This window comes from Bombus pyrosoma, linkage group LG1, assembly GCF_014825855.1.
Source record: "Bombus pyrosoma isolate SC7728 linkage group LG1, ASM1482585v1, whole genome shotgun sequence".
In the NCBI taxonomy this organism is placed as follows: Eukaryota; Metazoa; Arthropoda; class Insecta; order Hymenoptera; family Apidae; genus Bombus; species Bombus pyrosoma.
The window spans coordinates 834,601-851,881 of NC_057770.1; the positions used below are offsets into that span (position 1 = coordinate 834,601).

A 17,281-nucleotide genomic window follows, 5' to 3' on the forward strand; every position below is an offset into this window, starting at 1 on the left:
GTGATGAACAGGCTTGCAGGACGGTTGGCCGCGCGTCGATCGCATCCCCGTGTTTCTCACGATTATCTCTTTCTTTCGGTTTTTCTCTTCGACTGCCGCCTCGCCCCAAATCCAGAGGGAAACTTTGCGCGTGTTAAACCGCACATTACTGTCGTCGCTATCGCTCGCTTCCTCAGGACGGATCGTTTCGAGCGAGCACCGGATGGAATTTTTAGCACGTCGACGTGCGCGCCGCGTGAAGCAAGACGAAACGCAAAAAGCAACGAGCTAGAATCGTGGGCTCGCGGTTCTCTACCCCGGAGAAAGGGAGAAAGAAAGCTGCACGAGGGGAAAGACGAATCTGCTCGACAAAAAGCGGCGAATGACTTTCAGAACGCACCGGATCATTAATATCTCCGGGATGATCAATCAAAGACGTGAACTTACTTTGGTGGACGTCGTACTGGGCCTGGTACCACCAACACCGATGGCGTACAGCTCCACCTCGTACCACTGGATTCCTGTTTCCCTGTCCAGCGCGGCAGCCGTCGACAATATACCTGTCTTCGTGTCGACGTCGAACAATCTGTCGACCTGCGGACCGCCGCTACCAGCAGTCACGTTCGTCACGTAGTATTCGAGATCGATATTCGATCTACGACTGCGAGCACTCACTCTCAAAATGCTTGTGCCGATCGGCTCGTTCTCATACACGCTGCCCTCGATCTGGCCACGGTGCTCCCATATTGGTTGATCGTCCCCATCTTCCCCGGGCACTATCAGGGTCAAATAGGTCTCCGTGGATCTTCGTTCCGCCTGAACGGCCTCGTCCGTAGCGCGGATCCCTACTTGATACTTGGAGACCCGCTCGAAGCTGCTCTTCAGGGATCGCGGCAGCCTTATCGTCAGATGGCCCGTGTTTCGATGGATTCGAAACATGTCCGGATAGTTGATGCTCGATCTAAGTAACTCGTAGGTGACCAAACCGTTGGTGCTGGAGTCCAGATCTCTGGCGACCAGCTGGGTAACCGTAATCTCCTTTTGATACTGATAGTAATTCCCTTTGAGCGGTAACACGACGGCGGACATGCTGACAAAGATCGGCGCGTTGTCGTTGATGTCCTCGACGATGACGATGACCAATTTTTCCGCGGACAGCCTGGCGCTAGCCGGTTGAGCGCTATCGGTCGCCACGACCACCAACTTGTAGGTGTCGACTTCCTCGCGATCGATCGGCAACAGGGTGTGTATGACACCGGTGGATGGATTTATACCGAATCTTCGAACCTGATCCTCCGGATCTTGACTAGCGATAGAGTACGTGACCACTCCGTTCTCGTTCGAGTCGGGATCCTCCGCCGTGATGGTTACTATCGGCGTGTGCACCAGAATTCCCTCTCTAATTTGTCTGGCTATCGCGGTGTTGGGGAACACCGGCGGATTGTCGTTGGCATCGATAACCTCGACGATCAACGTGGTAACGGAGCTCAACCTCGGATGACCGCCGTCGCTGCAGGTCACGTTCAGCGTATACTTTTCCAGCTCCTCATAATCCAGCGGCTTTCTCAAGTACAACGTCCCTGTCAGAGGATCGATGTAAAAGGTGTCCCTCCTGTTGCCAGCGGATATGGCGAAGGCTAGCTCGCTGTTCGGTCCCAGATCGTTATCCGTGGCTTTGAACCTAAGTAGTTCCGTGTTGGTCGGTGTCGTTTCGAGAACGGAGATGCTTGATTTATCGTCGACGAACAGGGGCACGTTATCGTTCTCGTCGAGCACTTCGATGTGAACGATCGTGCTCGAGGACAGACGAGTTTCCAAGCCGGCGTCGTGCGCCACTACAGTCAACACGTACGCGTCCGTAGTCTCGCGGTCCAACTCCTTCGTCAGAGAGATCTGTCCGGTCGCCTCGTCTATGGCAAACCGGCCGTGTTGATTTCCATCCTCCAGAGAGTAAAACACATCCCCGTTCAATCCTTCGTCGGCATCTGTGGTATACACTCGTAATAGTTGCGTGCCGATCGCGGCACCCTCGTTTACCTGTACCCTGTACGGTAACCTCTGAAACTGAGGGATATTGTCGTTGACGTCGGTGATGTAGATGACGACCTTGACTCGATCGCGAAGTCGATTGACTCCGTTGTCGGTGACGGTAGCCTCCAAGGTAATGTAGCTGCTACCGGTATTGGTTACTAGCAGCTCCCTGTCGAACACTCGAAGAGACTTGATGAAACCGTTTCTGGGATCCACGGTGAAGTCCTGTTGACTAGCTGGAAGGGAGAAGACGAGGTCGGCGTTGCGACCCACGTCCCGATCGGTTGCCAATAATTTCCCGACGAACGTGTCCGGTGGCTCGTTCTCGCGTAGGTGGAGGACGAAGCTCGAATTGGTGAATTCCGGCGCGTTGTCATTTTCGTCGATTATGTGAACGACCACCGGTACTACCGAGCTTCTAGACGGGCTACCTTGATCGGTGGCCGTTACCTCGAGCGCGTAATAGTCCAGCTCCTCGCGATCAAGAACGTTCTTCACGTATAACTGGCCGTCCGGGAATATTCCGAACCGATCCTCGGTATTTCCGTCGGTTATGCTGTACAACACCCGGCCGTTAGCACCGAGATCGACGTCGATAGCGGTCAGGGAGAAAAATCTATCGTTCACTGGTGTGGACTCCGGTAGCGACGTCTCGTAGCTGGTCAACTTGAACACCGGCGTATGGTCGTTTACGTCTTCGATGGTTACCCTGACTTGATGCTGAGCGGATAACGGCTGATTTCCGGAATCCGTGGCGGTTACCTCCAGGTGCAGTACCGTTCCCGGCGCAGCTCGTATCGGCTTGTCCAGATAAATAATGCCAGAATTTTCTGCGACCCTGAACTGTCCTCCCGGATTGTGAGTCAACGAATAAACGATCCTCGCGTTGGCGCTGGCATCGCGATCCCTGGCGCGAGCCAGGCACACCTCTTGTCCTACGGCCGCGTTTTCCTTCAGAAGCACCTCGTCGCCGATCTCGCCCTTGGGAAACCTCGGCGGGTTGTCGTTAATGTCCAGCACCGTGATATTTACGGACGTTTGCCCGTAAGCCAGTCCGGCTCTGGCCGATAATTGCAGACTGTAGTAAGCCACCTGCTCCCGATCTAAACACCCGGAAGTACTGATCGTGCCGGTACTCTCGTCTATCTTGAAGTTACCCTTCGGATCGCCGAACACGATGGCATACGAGATCTTGGAGCTGTCGTATTGCGTAATCTGTACGGTGCCCGCGTCTCGAGCGAACACGTTCGACATCGCGCCACATTCTCCCCTGTCCTCGGCTATCCTGAACTCGTAACCGTTGTAAGTGTCGAACTCCAGGTGTTCCAAGTCTTCCTCGCGAATGATCTCAACCAGAGCGTTTCTGCCAGCCACTCTGTCCCCGGTGTCTTTGGCCGATATGTTCAATTCGTAGAGGGTTTTGTGAGCCGCCCTCAACGAACCCTGAAGCGTGATCTCGCCGGTTCTCTCGTCGACTGTGAAAAGTCCCTCGCCACCGGATTCCAGCGAGTATCTGACCTGAGCGTTTTCCCGAGCATCGGCGTCGGTCGCCGTCACTTTGCCCACCGATGTTCCTGGCGGGGCGTCCTCCGGTATGGGCATCAGGTACCTCCACGGATAAAACACCGGCGAATTGTCGTTGACGTCCTCTAGTGTCAATATCACCGTCGCCGTGGACGATTGCGGCGGAGTACCTTGGTCCTTGGCGATTACCAGGATCTGATATTCGGCGGTGGTCTCGCGATCCAAGTTTACCTTCGTGGTCAATTGGCCGGTCAGTCCGTCGAGGGCGAACGTTTTCGGATAGTCCCTGGACACGCTCGAGTGAAAGCTGTACGCGACGCTACCGTTCGTTCCTTGGTCGTTGTCCACCGCCGTCAACGTGGCCACGAGACTCTGCGGCGGTGTATTCTCCGACAACGTAACGCGAACCACGTTCTGCGAGAATCTAGGCGCCTCGTCGTTCTCGTCGAGAATCGTGACCTTGAGGTGAGTCGAAGCATACTTGGGATTGGGACCACCGTCTCTGGCGGACACGTGCAACTCTATGCTTCCTTGCACCTCCCTGTCGAGAGTGGCCACGGTGGTGACCAGACCGGTGTCCTGATCAATCGCGAACCAACCTTGCTCGTTGCCCGAGTCGAAATCGTAATAAATTCTCGCGTTCAATCCGGAATCGGCGTCCGTCGCGGAGATGCTAGCCACGAAGCTGCCGGTAGGCGAAAGTTCCGACAGCACCGCGGAGTATTCGCTCTGTTGAAAGACCGGTTCGTGGTCGTTAACGTCGTTCACGTGGATCACGAGGTAGGCGGTTGCCGATCGCGGCGGCGTGCCTTTATCGGTCGCCACCACGGTCAGATTGTATTTCGGTATTTCCTCGCGGTCCAGTCGACCGTTCACCCGCACTATATCGAAACTAGGAGTATTGTCCAGTCTGAAGTGGCCTAATTCGTTGCCAGCACGAATTTCCACGGTGGTCTCGCCGTTCAGGCCCTCGTCGTTGTCGATAACCGCGACTGCGGCCACGATCGAATCCTTGGCGGCGTTCTCGTCGACGGTGGCGAACCCCGGCGTAGATGGGAAATAGCTGAACTTTATTTCAGGATCGTGATCGTTCGCGTCCAATAGATTCACCGTTACGTAGGTCCGGCCATCCTGCCTCGGCGAGCCGTGATCTCGAGCAAAGACCGTTATGACGCAGCTCTTTGGACAACCGTCTCCTAGACGCGCCGCGATCGTGCAACTCTGTTGCGGACAATCCAAAGGCTCGACCGTCGTTATTGTGCCTGTTTCCGGGTCTATCGTGAACTGTCTCTCGGTATCCGGCAAATAATACGTCAACTTGGAATTGTCCTCGGAATCCTTGTCCGTCGCGTGAACCGTCAACACTTTGGTCCCTACCGGGGCACTCTCGTTCAGAGCGACCACGTAGTCGCTCTGCTGGAATATCGGAGGATTATCGTTCACATCCAACACGGTCACGTTTACCAGAAGATAACCCAACCTCGGTGGTCGGCCTCTGTCCCTCGCGCAAACGTTCAACGAATAAAATTCTACCTGTTCTCGGTCCAATTTCCCCGTCGTTTCCAAATGCAGATAGGACGTTTCACCGGTCGGATTACCGGTCACTTCCAAACGAAATTTCCCATCGGTGTTCCCGTTCACGATGAAATAATCGTCGACCACGCCGTTCTCCAGCGTATCCTTATCCGTGGCAGCATCCAGCAATAATTTCGTCCCCACCACCGCCGATTCCGAGAAACTCACGGCTATACTCGACTCCGGAAATTCCGGATCGTTGTCGTTGATATCCAGCACGAGGATCCTCACTTCGATCGGATAGGTCGGCTGGCTGGACAACACGACCAGGTCGAACCTATCGCTGCTCAACGCTTCCCTGTCGAGGACTTTGGCCGTTCTGATCTTGCCGGTTTCGGGATCCAGCACGAATTCCTGCGGCGGCTCGTTGAACCTGTAGGTAAAGCCAGGCTTGACCGGTATCAGGCCCACCAGGGTCCCCTTTGGCTCGCCTTCTCTGACCTCCAGTTGAACCCTGGTATCGACCGCTCTGCTCTGCATCGCCAGGCCCATCGCGGCCGCGCTGTCCTGCGGTAACATCGGTGACCGTCGTGGCACCAGTCGCGTCACCCTTTGAGGTAGTTTGCGAGAAAAATAATCGGACGCGTGTCTCTCCTGGCCGTTCGGTTGGCCGCCATTTTGGTCCACCGACAACAGTGCCAGGACCAGGGCTAGGACCATCGAACTTCGAATGATCATCTCTTCTGTCCCTTCGAACACGCCCCCTTCCTTACCTAAATTCCTCTCCTGTTCGACGACATAAAAGTATCGCTGCTCCTTTGATACTACCTCTCGTTCTTTTTCCTCATCGTCGGCCGCACGTTCATCTTCCCTCTTGTACGTTTTCTTCACGTAGTTGGTGCTGGCACGCTCGACATGGCACGACCGAACCACGAGGCCAAACGATCCGAGAGTCAACGAGCGGCCGACCAGTTGCTTCGATCGCTAACGGATTCCATGCTTTCGATCTTTCTCTGTGTGTATTCGTTTCTTTCCTTCTTTCTATCCGTTTGCTCATCCGTGTTCGTAGGTCCGTGTCTCTCAGCTTCTCTCGGCTTCTTCGTTCGAAACCGGGCTACGTTCTAACCGGGCTCGGCTCGAAATCGGATTAAGGATGCCTCGAAGGTGTGGGCGTTTTCTTTTTTATTCGCTCCTTTTTGCTCGTTGCCGCGGAAAGTCAAGTGAACACGAGAGACTCGAGCCGACAGAGGGGGCACTGACCCGCAGAGCCGCGCCTCGCGAAACGCGTCTGCGGATGCTGCACGCCTCCGATCCTCGATACTTTTCCACCTTCCACCGATCACCACCACCACTGCTACCACCACCACCACCACCACCTCCACCACCACCACCAACTTTTCGATCCTCTCCGAAATCTGAACGATCCACCCTGTGATACGCGCACGGTAAACAGGGTAAGGTGGTTCGGTGGCGGATCCTTGTCGGATCAAGATTTTTCGCGCGACGCCGCCACGGTTTCCGACCACGTTCGCGGTCGCTGCTCCCTCGCGTTCCTCCGTGTCACTCGATACACCGGCACGCGCGATCTTTCCGCTTTTCGCGGTTCCCACCGCTTTTCACCCTCTTCTGTATCGGCTTTTCCTCTCGACACGACACTTTCTCAAAGTTCCCGTGCCACGTACGGATGGGATCCGAGATCGAATCACTTTCAGATATCGAGCCTTTGCTTCGCACAGTCAAACATCCAAAGTTGATTCCCAGCAGCACATCCACCACTAACGGCACAAAACAAACACGTCGTTGGCTGACGATGATCTTCCGGCGGCACGACACGGTGCGCTTTTCCTCAGTGCGACGTGCAACGTCGTAACGAGATCGTTCTTCAAACGTTACACGTTATGATGGGATCATCCATCGACCAACCGGCGGTTGGCGAACACTTGCTCGTGGAAACTCGAACGTCGTCGTATCAGAGTCGTAGTTTGTGTCGCGATGAGTTTCGCACTCGCGCACGCGACCGTGCTTCTCCCGTGCGTCCACGTTCGCGAAACGTTGGTTTCGCGGGGGAAGCGGGGTGAAGAAGATCGAGGGGTAAACAGCGAGAGACGCGAGAGCTAGAGGCGAAAAGACGCGAGTGTGCGCGACCAGCGAAACTTACAGGGGGAAGATAACCGAAAGACGAAGAAGAGAAACGAAACGAAAGGGTAAAAAAGAAAGACACGCGCACACGTACACGAAAGGAGCGAAAAGAAGGAGTAACGTGGGCCGTAAACGCGACGACGTAAGGCCCCGTGAACGTACGACGACGAAGAATATCACCTTCCCGAGGACTGACCTGACTCGACTGAACCGAGACGGTCCCAGAACCTCGCCGCTGCCAGGAGAAGCATTCTTCGAGCTTGCTGACGCCGTCCCTCTCCGATCCATCGGGCCCGATGTATGCATCCGTTTCTCTCGCTCTTCCTTCGTTCCCCTCTCTTTCCTTCTCCGTTTCTCCTCTCTCACCGTTTACACTCCCCGCTCCTTTGCCGCGCGCTCGCACACCTTCCATCGATATCACTTTTTCTCTTTCTTCGAAGAAACCTTCGGCTTTCTCTTTCTCTCTTCGGCCACCGTCTTTCGCCTTTCCTCTCTCTTCCACGCGCCAACGCTCTTTGTCGGTGTTCCTCTCTCGCTTCCACTTCCTTTGCCACCCTTTTATCAATATCTTTCCTCCCGTTTCGACTTTGTACAAACTTCTTTGATCCATCGTCTTATTCCAAGCTCGACACTTTCTATCCCTCTTGGTCTCCTGTACTCTCAGCTTATCTCTGTTTCTTTCGTCCCCTCTCCCCCCCCCCCACACCTCCTGCCACTGTTCTTCGATCCACCTTCTTTCTCAGACGTATTTAGAAAAGCCTCATCTGGGCCCGCATGCTCTTTCTTTTCTCTCCGATTTTCTCAGGCAACCTATCTACATCGCATTTTCTCCCCCCTCTCTCTCCCTCCTTCCCTCCCTCTCTAACTCCTTCCTTCTAGCGATCGGTGTTGCTTTTCCTCTTCGTCTAGTGAAGCATTCGCGAACCCTCCTTTTCCGAGACACCGGTTTCCATCCTTATCTCTCTGGAACTTAGACCATCTTTGTCTAACCAAGTATCGATAGCGTTTTCCCTCTTCGTCTAGAGAAACATTCGCGGTTCTCCTTCTCTCGGCCCTTCTGCCTCTATCCTCCTCCATCTAGGCTGTTTGGTTCGTCCCATCTTTGTCCGTTCCGGTAGTGTCTCCATCTTACCTTGTTCTTTCTTCGTCTGATGCGAGGTTCGTCGGTCGAGCTTTCTCTCTCCACTCGGGGCATGCTAGTTCCACCACCGGCATGCACGTTCCCTCCCACCCTGGGCCCTACGTGTCTTTTCCTTGCCCCTCCATTCTCCTGCGGAAGGTGGCCGGGCCCCTCATAGCGCCCTCGTTCCCCGTCTCTGTCCCCGCGGCCGTTATCCTCCCACCTTCGACTCTATCCTCGCGCATCCCAGCGTCGTCTCGCGCTGAGATATTCTCCCTTTTGCCCTCGAGGAACGAGCAATGCGGAGGCTCAGGTATGCAAGATGGCCGCCGCTGAGAAGCGTTCGCAACGAGGACCGCTTACGGGCGCACCAGGGAAAGAGACCGGCTGCCCGTGAAACGGAGATGGAGCTAGCCGAGGAACGAAGACGAAACTTGCGTCGTATCGGAGGGACGAGGAAAGGACGACCGAGATGAATAATGCGCGGGGGAGGAGGGGTAGCAGAAGAACGAAGAGGAGAGGACAAGAGAGAGAAAGATGCAGTTAGGTTGACAAGGGTGTGGGGTGGCGAGGAAGAGAGGCGGTGGAACGAGAGGTCTAGAACCACGATGCCGTAGATATATATCCGCGGCCCTGTAGCCACTTTTATAACTAATCCGTTACCACGATCGAACGCTTCGCTCGAACTTTCCACCTCTCTTCCCTCTCGGCTCTCTTCCGTCTTCTTTTTTCTCTCGATCGAGAGCACGGCCGCGCGAGCTACACGCGCGACTAGATTCTCTTCGCTGTTTTCCTTTAATCTAGTTTACTGGGTACCGGCCGCTATATGGACACCACCGGACTCCTCCTCCCTCTACCGACCGTATGTGCCGATTACCGTATCGATAGCTAACCCGATTTACGCGTATGCGCCCACCGTCACTTCCTTCCTTTCTTCCTTTCTTCTTTTCTCTCTCCTCTTCCTTTTTTTCACGACGTAACGTAGGATCTTGAACACAGCGTCGCGTGGATAAGATTAAACCCGTGTACGGACGGTTCGAGGAACGTTTGAGAAATCGTTATCTAGCAAGAACGGAAAGTATGCACATACCTATTGCGCGCGCGGGATGGAATGCCACGGGAAATTAGGAGTCTCAAAAGCTTTGCCTCTCAACAGTTTCGACTTGAACGTTTTAAGGATCTTTTTATCCAAATGGATCTGATCAAGGCGTTTCGAACGGAAGCTATCCGTCGGAAATTGATCTTTTGCTTGATTTTTATAAAGTGACGCTCGACAACGTGTCGGTTTTATGATATCAACTTCCTGATTGGCAAAGGTTAACGACAAGTATTTGTCGCGAAAGAGGGTGCGGCAGGATGCCGCCGGTATCCGCGTGCTTGATATCCGATGTTCAGCGGTACGACAACGTGCATGCATATGCCATTTGTTGGTCCATGATATTCGAAAGGTTACGATCCGAAAGACGACAAAACGTCCTGACATTTATCCAGACGATACGATACGAGCTCTGTGTGATACGACCAGTTTTACAATTCATTTGGTCGCTTGAACCGTATCGCGATCGCGTTAGTGTGAGAAGAACTGCAACGTTAAAAGCGATTTTTTCGAACGTAACTTTGATTAATTGGATGTGAGTTTTGAATGGAAGTAGAAGACACGGTAAACAAGTAGTAATAACCGTGAAAAGTCAGCCAAGATGACTCGCGGTAGGAATAACTAATCTCGGCACAAAGGGTGATTTATCCGCGACACGCTTCCCATAAATGAACGTGATAAATTTAATAGAAAGCGAAATAATCGCCGTTATTCTTGAAATCTTCCGTTCGACGTTAAATCATCCGCGGCCCTCAACAAACGGTATATTAGGTATTCTTATCTTGCAAGTATCTCAACTTGGTATCATTTTCCGAACATACGTAGAGAACGTACTTTCCTGCAGGCCGATTTACCAATATAATTGTACAAGATAGATCACTTGATCATGGTAACGGGCATCCGCCAAAGCGTACTTCGTAAATCTTATCGGTAGATCCGCGATGGTATACGATGGATCGTTATTCGTCGAGAAAGCTACGATTCGACCAGAAATCTGATCGCTTTCCGCGTAGGTAAGCGTAACGATCGCCAACACGGTCTTTACCGAATCGCGATATCTTGGCCGAGTGCGAAAGTGGATCGTTGCAAACTTCTTAACAACTTATTTTGCGTGTCACGCCCGTATAAATTTACCGCAGATCGTTCCTCACTCGAAATGGTCTTTTGCGCCCACTTGTCTAACATTATTTCGCGTTGCTACCATATACGGGGCAGCATCATTCACAAAACAGTAAAATTCTATCGAGTTGCGGTGTGTCACGTGGGCGTTACATGCAACAGCTTCATTGTTTCACCGAACAATAACTGTAACACGTTCTCTTCTGTTTATCTTCGACCGTTGGACAACCGCACAAAATGTGTCGATTGTCGGTCGCTTCTGGACTACCTTCGAATGGAAGAGAAAAAAGCAATAAAGAAAACCAGGGAAAAAATTTCTTTTGTATATAAAAAAAAAGGTTTGGTCAAAGATTTATTCACTGATGAAGATTATTAGAGAGTAAAATGTACAAGCTTTATTACATGAATTTATACAATAAAAAAAGTGTGTTTATTTTCTAGGTGCTCCATACGCATCCGGCATTCTTTCTATAGTGTACCTATGCTGAGCAACGTACATTATAGGTACACCAGGTATTTTTCGTATTCTCCTCTTTAGATCTTTGTCATTAGTTGCCACAATGTAGCATTTATGCTAAAAAATTGCAGTATTATAAGTACCATAAATTATAAGTACTGTTAGGTAGACTTTTGATTTTGGAATAAATTATACTCACTTGAGTTACTCTATTGACGATACAGTCATCCGCGTACGTGCCTTTGTGCATACAGTTTAACCTTTCAAATCTAGGATCTTTCATAATCTTTAAAGCTATTTTATACTTTTGGCCCAGTTTCTCCATTTCACCCAACACACAATCCGTTATATACGGAATGCATTTAGCATAAAGGCATTCCATCATATTTTCTATGATATCTAATTTATTTTTAATAGAGAAATTTATAAAATTTGTATCTACCAAAATATGATAAGGAGGTCCTAGTTGTGTGTTATAATGGAAAAATAATGCAGAGGACTGCTGGGGACTATAATAACATTATAATGATATAATTTTATAATCTAATATTATAAAAATATTAAAACACATACGAGAATACTTACGCTTCTGTTATTTTAATTTCAGTTGAACTTTCTTTTTTAACTTTTTTTGGTGGTGCACGAAGCTCTGGTTTTCTACAAATCGTAAATATACATTATGTAGGTGGTTCTACATTGTAACACTTTTTTACTTTGTGACTAATAATAAAATTGACTTACATTCTTGAATCTGTCAGGCTTATCATTTTTTTCATTTGTGCAAATCTTTGCATAACAAATTTTCGCGTCCTCTTATTTTTTCCCTGTACATTTCAAATAAGTTGAAAAATAACTTTATGTTTTGGCGTATAAGTTAAACAAAATTATTGCAATATCAAAATTTTAAAACATAACCTAAATACACGTTTAACATATTTTATAAGAAATGTAATATTTTATAAATAAAATGTTATTTACCATTTTTTATGTTTAATATTCGATACTCTATTATGCTTACAATAAAAATTAGTATATCGATAATCTAATTTTTCATTTCAAAATATGTACCGCGTTATAAATCACCTGCAAAAACCGTTCAGTACTACCAACACTAGTATTTTCTGTTTAATTATCTATTACCCATACCAACCTAAAATATGAACCTGATTGTAATATATACCTTAATATCGCCATCCATGTGAAACTACCCGTAGAATATGTACGCTGTTAAGTGGCTCCACATAGTGTAGATATTGGGACGGTAAAAATAAATTGTGCAGCAACGTAGCCAAGATAACGAACAAAGAGAATTTAGTAACAAATTTATTGATTAAATGTTAAAATTATTTATCAATTATAATTATGATCATTCGCCAATTTGCATATTTACCTTTATTGCCATAGAATAAAACATTGCTAAGATATAAATCACTCGCTTTGCTATATGATAAACTTCAATAAAATCAATTTTCATTACATAAATATTACACAAATTTATATTGGAAAATAAAAGAGAATTGTAACGCTGAACTCAGTCTAGATGTATTTCTTAAAGGCGCAAAAATTGTTATAGTTCAAAGTTTTCTCAAGTTGTAATTAAGTTATTAAAATATAATTATTTGTTTTAAAGGTTATTTCGTTTAAGTTTTTGTTCATTTCTAGGCGACCTGTTAATTTCATCAAACCATTCAATTTCAAGTTTCGCAGACACAAGCAGAGTGTGTTTTTGTACTTGATGGGTAACAACCCAACCTGAAATTCTCCGAATTTCTGAACAGCCACGCAACGATCTCGTTTACTGACAAACGAGATAGTTATAAATTCAAGAAAAATTAATTGATTCCTTTACCTATTAATATAGATTACATATTACATTGTACTACAATTACATACTATATGACAATTATCTTTCCGTCGTAATTCATAACTATAATCTGAACAGATGCACAAGATATTCTTAAATTTTAATATTTTGTATTTTCGCGCGCTTTTTATCATTGATCTGAAGTAAATTACATCTTCCTTGCTGACCCGCCATTTTATTTCCGCTTTGTGGTAATGAAGCCGAGTTGTGTGCAAGCCGTTTCGTGAGCTGTAGTATATTTTTGCTCTTTGTTAAAACGGGTCAAGTACAGAGGAAAATACGTTGAAGCTACCATTTTTACCAACATATTATCATTGTTGTTACTATAGATATAACATATATAATTTGATTAAGTGTACAAAAGGATTATTTATGTCTTAATGTTTCTATAACTATCGAAATTTGCAATGATCGTTGCACTTTGTTTGTGATCTTTTGTGTTTTTGTGTTACCTAATTCGTAAAAGATGCCGAAAAAATCAAATAAACCGCAATGGGGTGGCCGAGGTGGAAGACCTGGGAATTTTGATGAAAAACACTATTTTGGTATATTTTTCGTCATTACTCGTAATAAACTTGGGTGAAATTGGTCGTGTCTACATTAATTTTTTGCTTTACACAGGACACGATGACCGTGTACCCAGAAATGACAGAGGTTCATATCTTGGTAATAGGCCTAGAGTATCATTCAAAACACAAGCAAGACCAACAAGGGATGTGCCTAGAAGTCTAACATTAGCATGCTTAGATGAAGATGTACAAATGGCAACAAGTTCCAATAATAATAATAATAATAGGCAAGTTATTATGACAGGAAGAAATAGAAGGACGCAACGTGGAAGAAATAGTCCTGTGCCTCATAGAAGATATAGGACTAGTTTAGTTCCTAGACCTAAGCGATTTCCTATGGGAGATACTAATTGGTATAAAATTACTGTAAGTATATCAGGACATAAATTTTAATGTTCAATTTAGTTTTAGTTTTAATCATAAAAATCATTTTTGACTACAGATACCATATGGACAGAAATATGATAAAGATTATATAATAAATAATCTTCTTAGTTATATAGCGCCAGAAACTTTTGTTCCAATAATGGTAAATGTGAAACATTTTAATTACATCATATAATTATAAATAAAATAATTACAAAGTGTTAACTCTGTACAAAATGTAAAAATTTGTCAACAGTATCGGGTTTTTGGAAATGAAGCCAATTTTTATGTAGATGATGAGAAAATAGCAGTTGCGTTACTTGATTGTGATCGTAAAATTACAACTACTGATGGATACAAATTATTAGTAAGAGTCTCAAAATCACCGTTTCCTCAGTGTGAAATTGATGCCAAACTGAAAGAAAGATTGAAACAAGCTATGGCTAAACGATATACGCATGCTACAAATGCACTAGACTTATCAAGGTTTCACAGAGATCCAGGTTAGAAAAATTTAAAGTAATGTTTTACACATAAATTTCTTGTACAGAATATTGTAGTAATTTTGATTTTTATAGATCTTGTTTCCGACTACTTTTGTGCACTATTCCAACCTGCAATATTGAAAGCAGTGTTAGACATTGTATCAGAATACATACCAGATTTAGAGGCATTAAATTTTGATGGAAATAAGTTGCAGACAATCCAAAATTTAAATATTCTGAATAGAAAATTTTTAAAGTTAAAGATATTGTATATTGGAGATAATAGGGTATGTAATTTAAGCTGATATAAGCTATGAGTATTTTATCGTTTATATCATAGTGATTGATTCAATATATAATTAATGTTTTGTAGATAAAAGATATTAATCAATTGGATATTATCAAAGATCTGAAATTGGAGGAGCTTAAATTGGCAGGGAACCCTATATGCAACAAATATAAATCTCGACAAAGTGACTACATTAGGTAATTTATTATTTCAATACGATCTTCCTTTTCATGATAATGGGATTCTCCAGATCTGCGTTTATTAGAATATCTATGATATTTTTAAGTTGTACGAAATGAAGTAATAAGTAGTTCTTGAAAATTCCAAATTATTTATATATTTGTTCCATTATCTTAAACCTTTTATTAATAAGGCAAATATTTCTGTTATTACGATTAACTTGGAGCTTCCGGGCTTCTGGCTTTTCTTTCCTGACAACAGCGACGTGCGGAAAAGGTTTCCTAAACTCCTGCGACTGGTAAGTAATAAACGATAATCGTATTATCAATCACTATGCTTCTTAAAATATAGAAATAACTACTTCTAATATTTTATAAGGATGGTATGGATCTCCCGAAGCCAATCTTATTCGATGTAGTGGACGAAGGAAACAAAATACCCCCTTCTCAGAGGATGTTTGTTGCAAATACAAAAGCACAGGAAGTTGCTAGTCAATTTCTACAGCAATACTTTCTCATATTTGATAGTGAGAATCGCCAACCATTGCTAGATGCGTATGTCGAACATGCGTGTTTTAGCATGACTGTGTCTTATCCTCCTCACTATACTAACAAGTAAGTTTCTGCATACGGATTAACTCGGAAATAAACGACATATATTTTACTAATAAACGGGATATTATAGATTAAATGGATACCTAATGGAAAATAGAAACCTAATGGAAAACAAGAACCTAATGGACAATAGAAACCTGTACAGAATAAACGATACAAACAGAAGGCAGAAGTTATTAAAACATGGTCGTTTGCCCGTAGTTTCATTTATTTCTGAAATGCCGCAAACTTCCCACTATCTGAATACATTCACAATGGACATCAGCCTGATTACAGTAAGATCTTATTTCTTTGTAAACAAAAACGAAATGTGCAACCTATTCGTTGTGTTATACAGCAGGTTTATATTTCTAGGATGGAATAATGTTGACTACAGTCACTGGACTGTTCAAAGAGCTTGACAAGAAAGAACAGCCTATTCGTTACTTTAATCGAACCTTTATAATAGTACCGGAAGGAAATGGTTACTGTATTCGAAATGAACAACTACATATCAGTCAACCGACAGACGCACAACTAAAACAATTGAATAGTCAACCACAAGCGCAAATGACAGATCCAGGATCACAGACTCCTTCGATTAGCGGTAATGAAAAATCATTAACGGTTCAGTTACCCGAAGACGTAAAACAACAAATGACGATGACGCTCAGCCAACAAACAAACATGAACTTGGAATGGAGTTTAAAGTGTTTAGAAGAAGTATCATGGAATTATGACAATGCGCTTTCAGCGTTTCAAGAATTTTACAAGCGGGGACAAGTACCAGCGGAAGCATTTAATAAATAAGAATATAATACATGAATAAGTAAGACTTAGAGAAATTTCAATTTTATTCATTATTCTTTTCTGCTGCATGTGTCTTTACAGTACATGATACATTTGTATTGTAATCAGTGTAAAGGTGCAGTTTTCCTAGATATTAGTTCTTTTTCTTTTCTCATTAAAAATAGGGAGTTAATTTTAATCGCATTCATCATGTGTTACAAATGAACATTGACTTTTTTTTCTTACTTTGTAATTATAAGAAATTACTGCTTAAAGTCTTATGCATTTATTGTCTTTATAGAGAATAAGAAGAAGATTCTTGTAAAATACTGAAAGTAGCCAATAATTTTTCCACAAAGTAATGTATTTAACAGCAATCTTCTTTTTATGTTAACGAAATGCATAATGCTTTTATCATTAAAGAATACAAGATGTATATTATTTTTATTTTAAGAGTAGTTGTCTCTCGTAAGTTAAAATTTAACCATAATTTTTAGCTTTAAAAAATTTCAGGGGATATTATTACTAATGTGCGATACAATTGATTTTGACTTTCATTTTTGTATGTCTGAAGTTTCGTACAGCGATACAATATTCCAAACTTCAGATTTTAATTTCTTATAATTATTTACAACATACAATTGTAATTCACTTTTAGAATTATATCGAGCATGAGCATTGTGTTCATTATGAGAAACACAAACACAATTTCTCGCACTGTTGGTTCAATTACGAATCATATTTCGTATGTATATAATGATGCGCATTTTATATTATGATTCAAGTAATCTATATCTAATACATTTGTTCCATCCTAGAATACGTGTGCGATAGTATTCTAACGTTTGTAAATAGACAATTTTATAATACTATGTAATTATTTGTGCCTTTCTTTGATTAAACTGTCTCAAATGAAATGAGCATCATTATGTATTTGATATAGATTAGTTTACATTAAATTTAATAAGGCTACAATATCATGAATGTATAATCTTAGAAAGATTATATCACATCTCACTTCATATCATGCTGGTTGTTTGTATTTATAATAAATATGTTACATAATTTTATGAACATTTAAATAATGAAAACATCTATCGCATAGCGTGAAAAAAATCTATTCTCTCTATAGCGAATTTCTTTAATCAATTTGATATTAAAGTTAT

At 44.6% G+C, this 17,281-nt stretch overlaps 3 protein-coding genes across 3 annotated transcripts in view; 1 reads left to right on the plus strand and 2 right to left on the minus strand.

The window, feature by feature from the left end:
* LOC122569271 (cadherin-related tumor suppressor) overlaps positions 1–10,704 on the minus strand; it is a 69,847-nt gene extending 59,143 nt beyond the window's left edge. Inside the window, exon 1 of the mRNA XM_043730103.1 lies at positions 427–10,704. Coding sequence (XP_043586038.1) covers positions 427–5,787 — 5,361 coding nt within the window. The 5' untranslated portion in view covers positions 5,788–10,704. The remainder of the gene's footprint in view (positions 1–426) is intronic.
* A 133-nt stretch (positions 10,705–10,837) lies between these two features.
* LOC122569320 (rRNA-processing protein FCF1 homolog) lies at positions 10,838–12,110 on the minus strand. Its single transcript, XM_043730230.1, has 5 exons — positions 11,959–12,110; positions 11,722–11,804; positions 11,566–11,637; positions 11,180–11,489; positions 10,838–11,097 (listed from the first exon to the last, which is right to left on the minus strand). The coding sequence occupies exons 1-5, from the start codon at positions 11,959–11,961 to the stop codon at positions 10,954–10,956; spliced, it is 612 nt and encodes a 203-aa protein (XP_043586165.1). The 5' UTR covers positions 11,962–12,110; the 3' UTR covers positions 10,838–10,953.
* Positions 12,111–12,872: 762 nt separating this feature from the next.
* LOC122566471 (nuclear RNA export factor 1-like) lies at positions 12,873–16,148 on the plus strand. Its single transcript, XM_043723771.1, has 10 exons — positions 12,873–13,389; positions 13,466–13,779; positions 13,856–13,942; positions 14,036–14,282; positions 14,358–14,551; positions 14,638–14,750; positions 14,995–15,031; positions 15,112–15,347; positions 15,418–15,622; positions 15,702–16,148. The coding sequence occupies exons 1-10, from the start codon at positions 13,311–13,313 to the stop codon at positions 16,134–16,136; spliced, it is 1,947 nt and encodes a 648-aa protein (XP_043579706.1). The 5' UTR covers positions 12,873–13,310; the 3' UTR covers positions 16,137–16,148.
* The last annotated feature ends 1,133 nt before the right edge of the window (positions 16,149–17,281 follow it).

Coding starts and splice junctions, on each gene's coding strand:
- LOC122569320 (XM_043730230.1), bottom strand. Junction 11,638..11,721: donor AGCCTGACAGATTCAAGAAT/GTAAGTCAATTT, acceptor TACGATTTGTAG/AAAACCAGAGCTTCGTGCAC. Junction 11,490..11,565: donor GAAATTAAAATAACAGAAGC/GTAAGTATTCTC, acceptor ATGTTATTATAG/TCCCCAGCAGTCCTCTGCAT.
- LOC122566471 (XM_043723771.1), top strand. CDS start 13,311: ATGCCGAAAAAATCAAATAAACCGCAATGGGGTGGCCGAGGTGGAAGA. Junction 13,780..13,855: donor CTAATTGGTATAAAATTACT/GTAAGTATATCA, acceptor TTTTGACTACAG/ATACCATATGGACAGAAATA. Junction 15,032..15,111: donor TTCCTAAACTCCTGCGACTG/GTAAGTAATAAA, acceptor ATATTTTATAAG/GATGGTATGGATCTCCCGAA.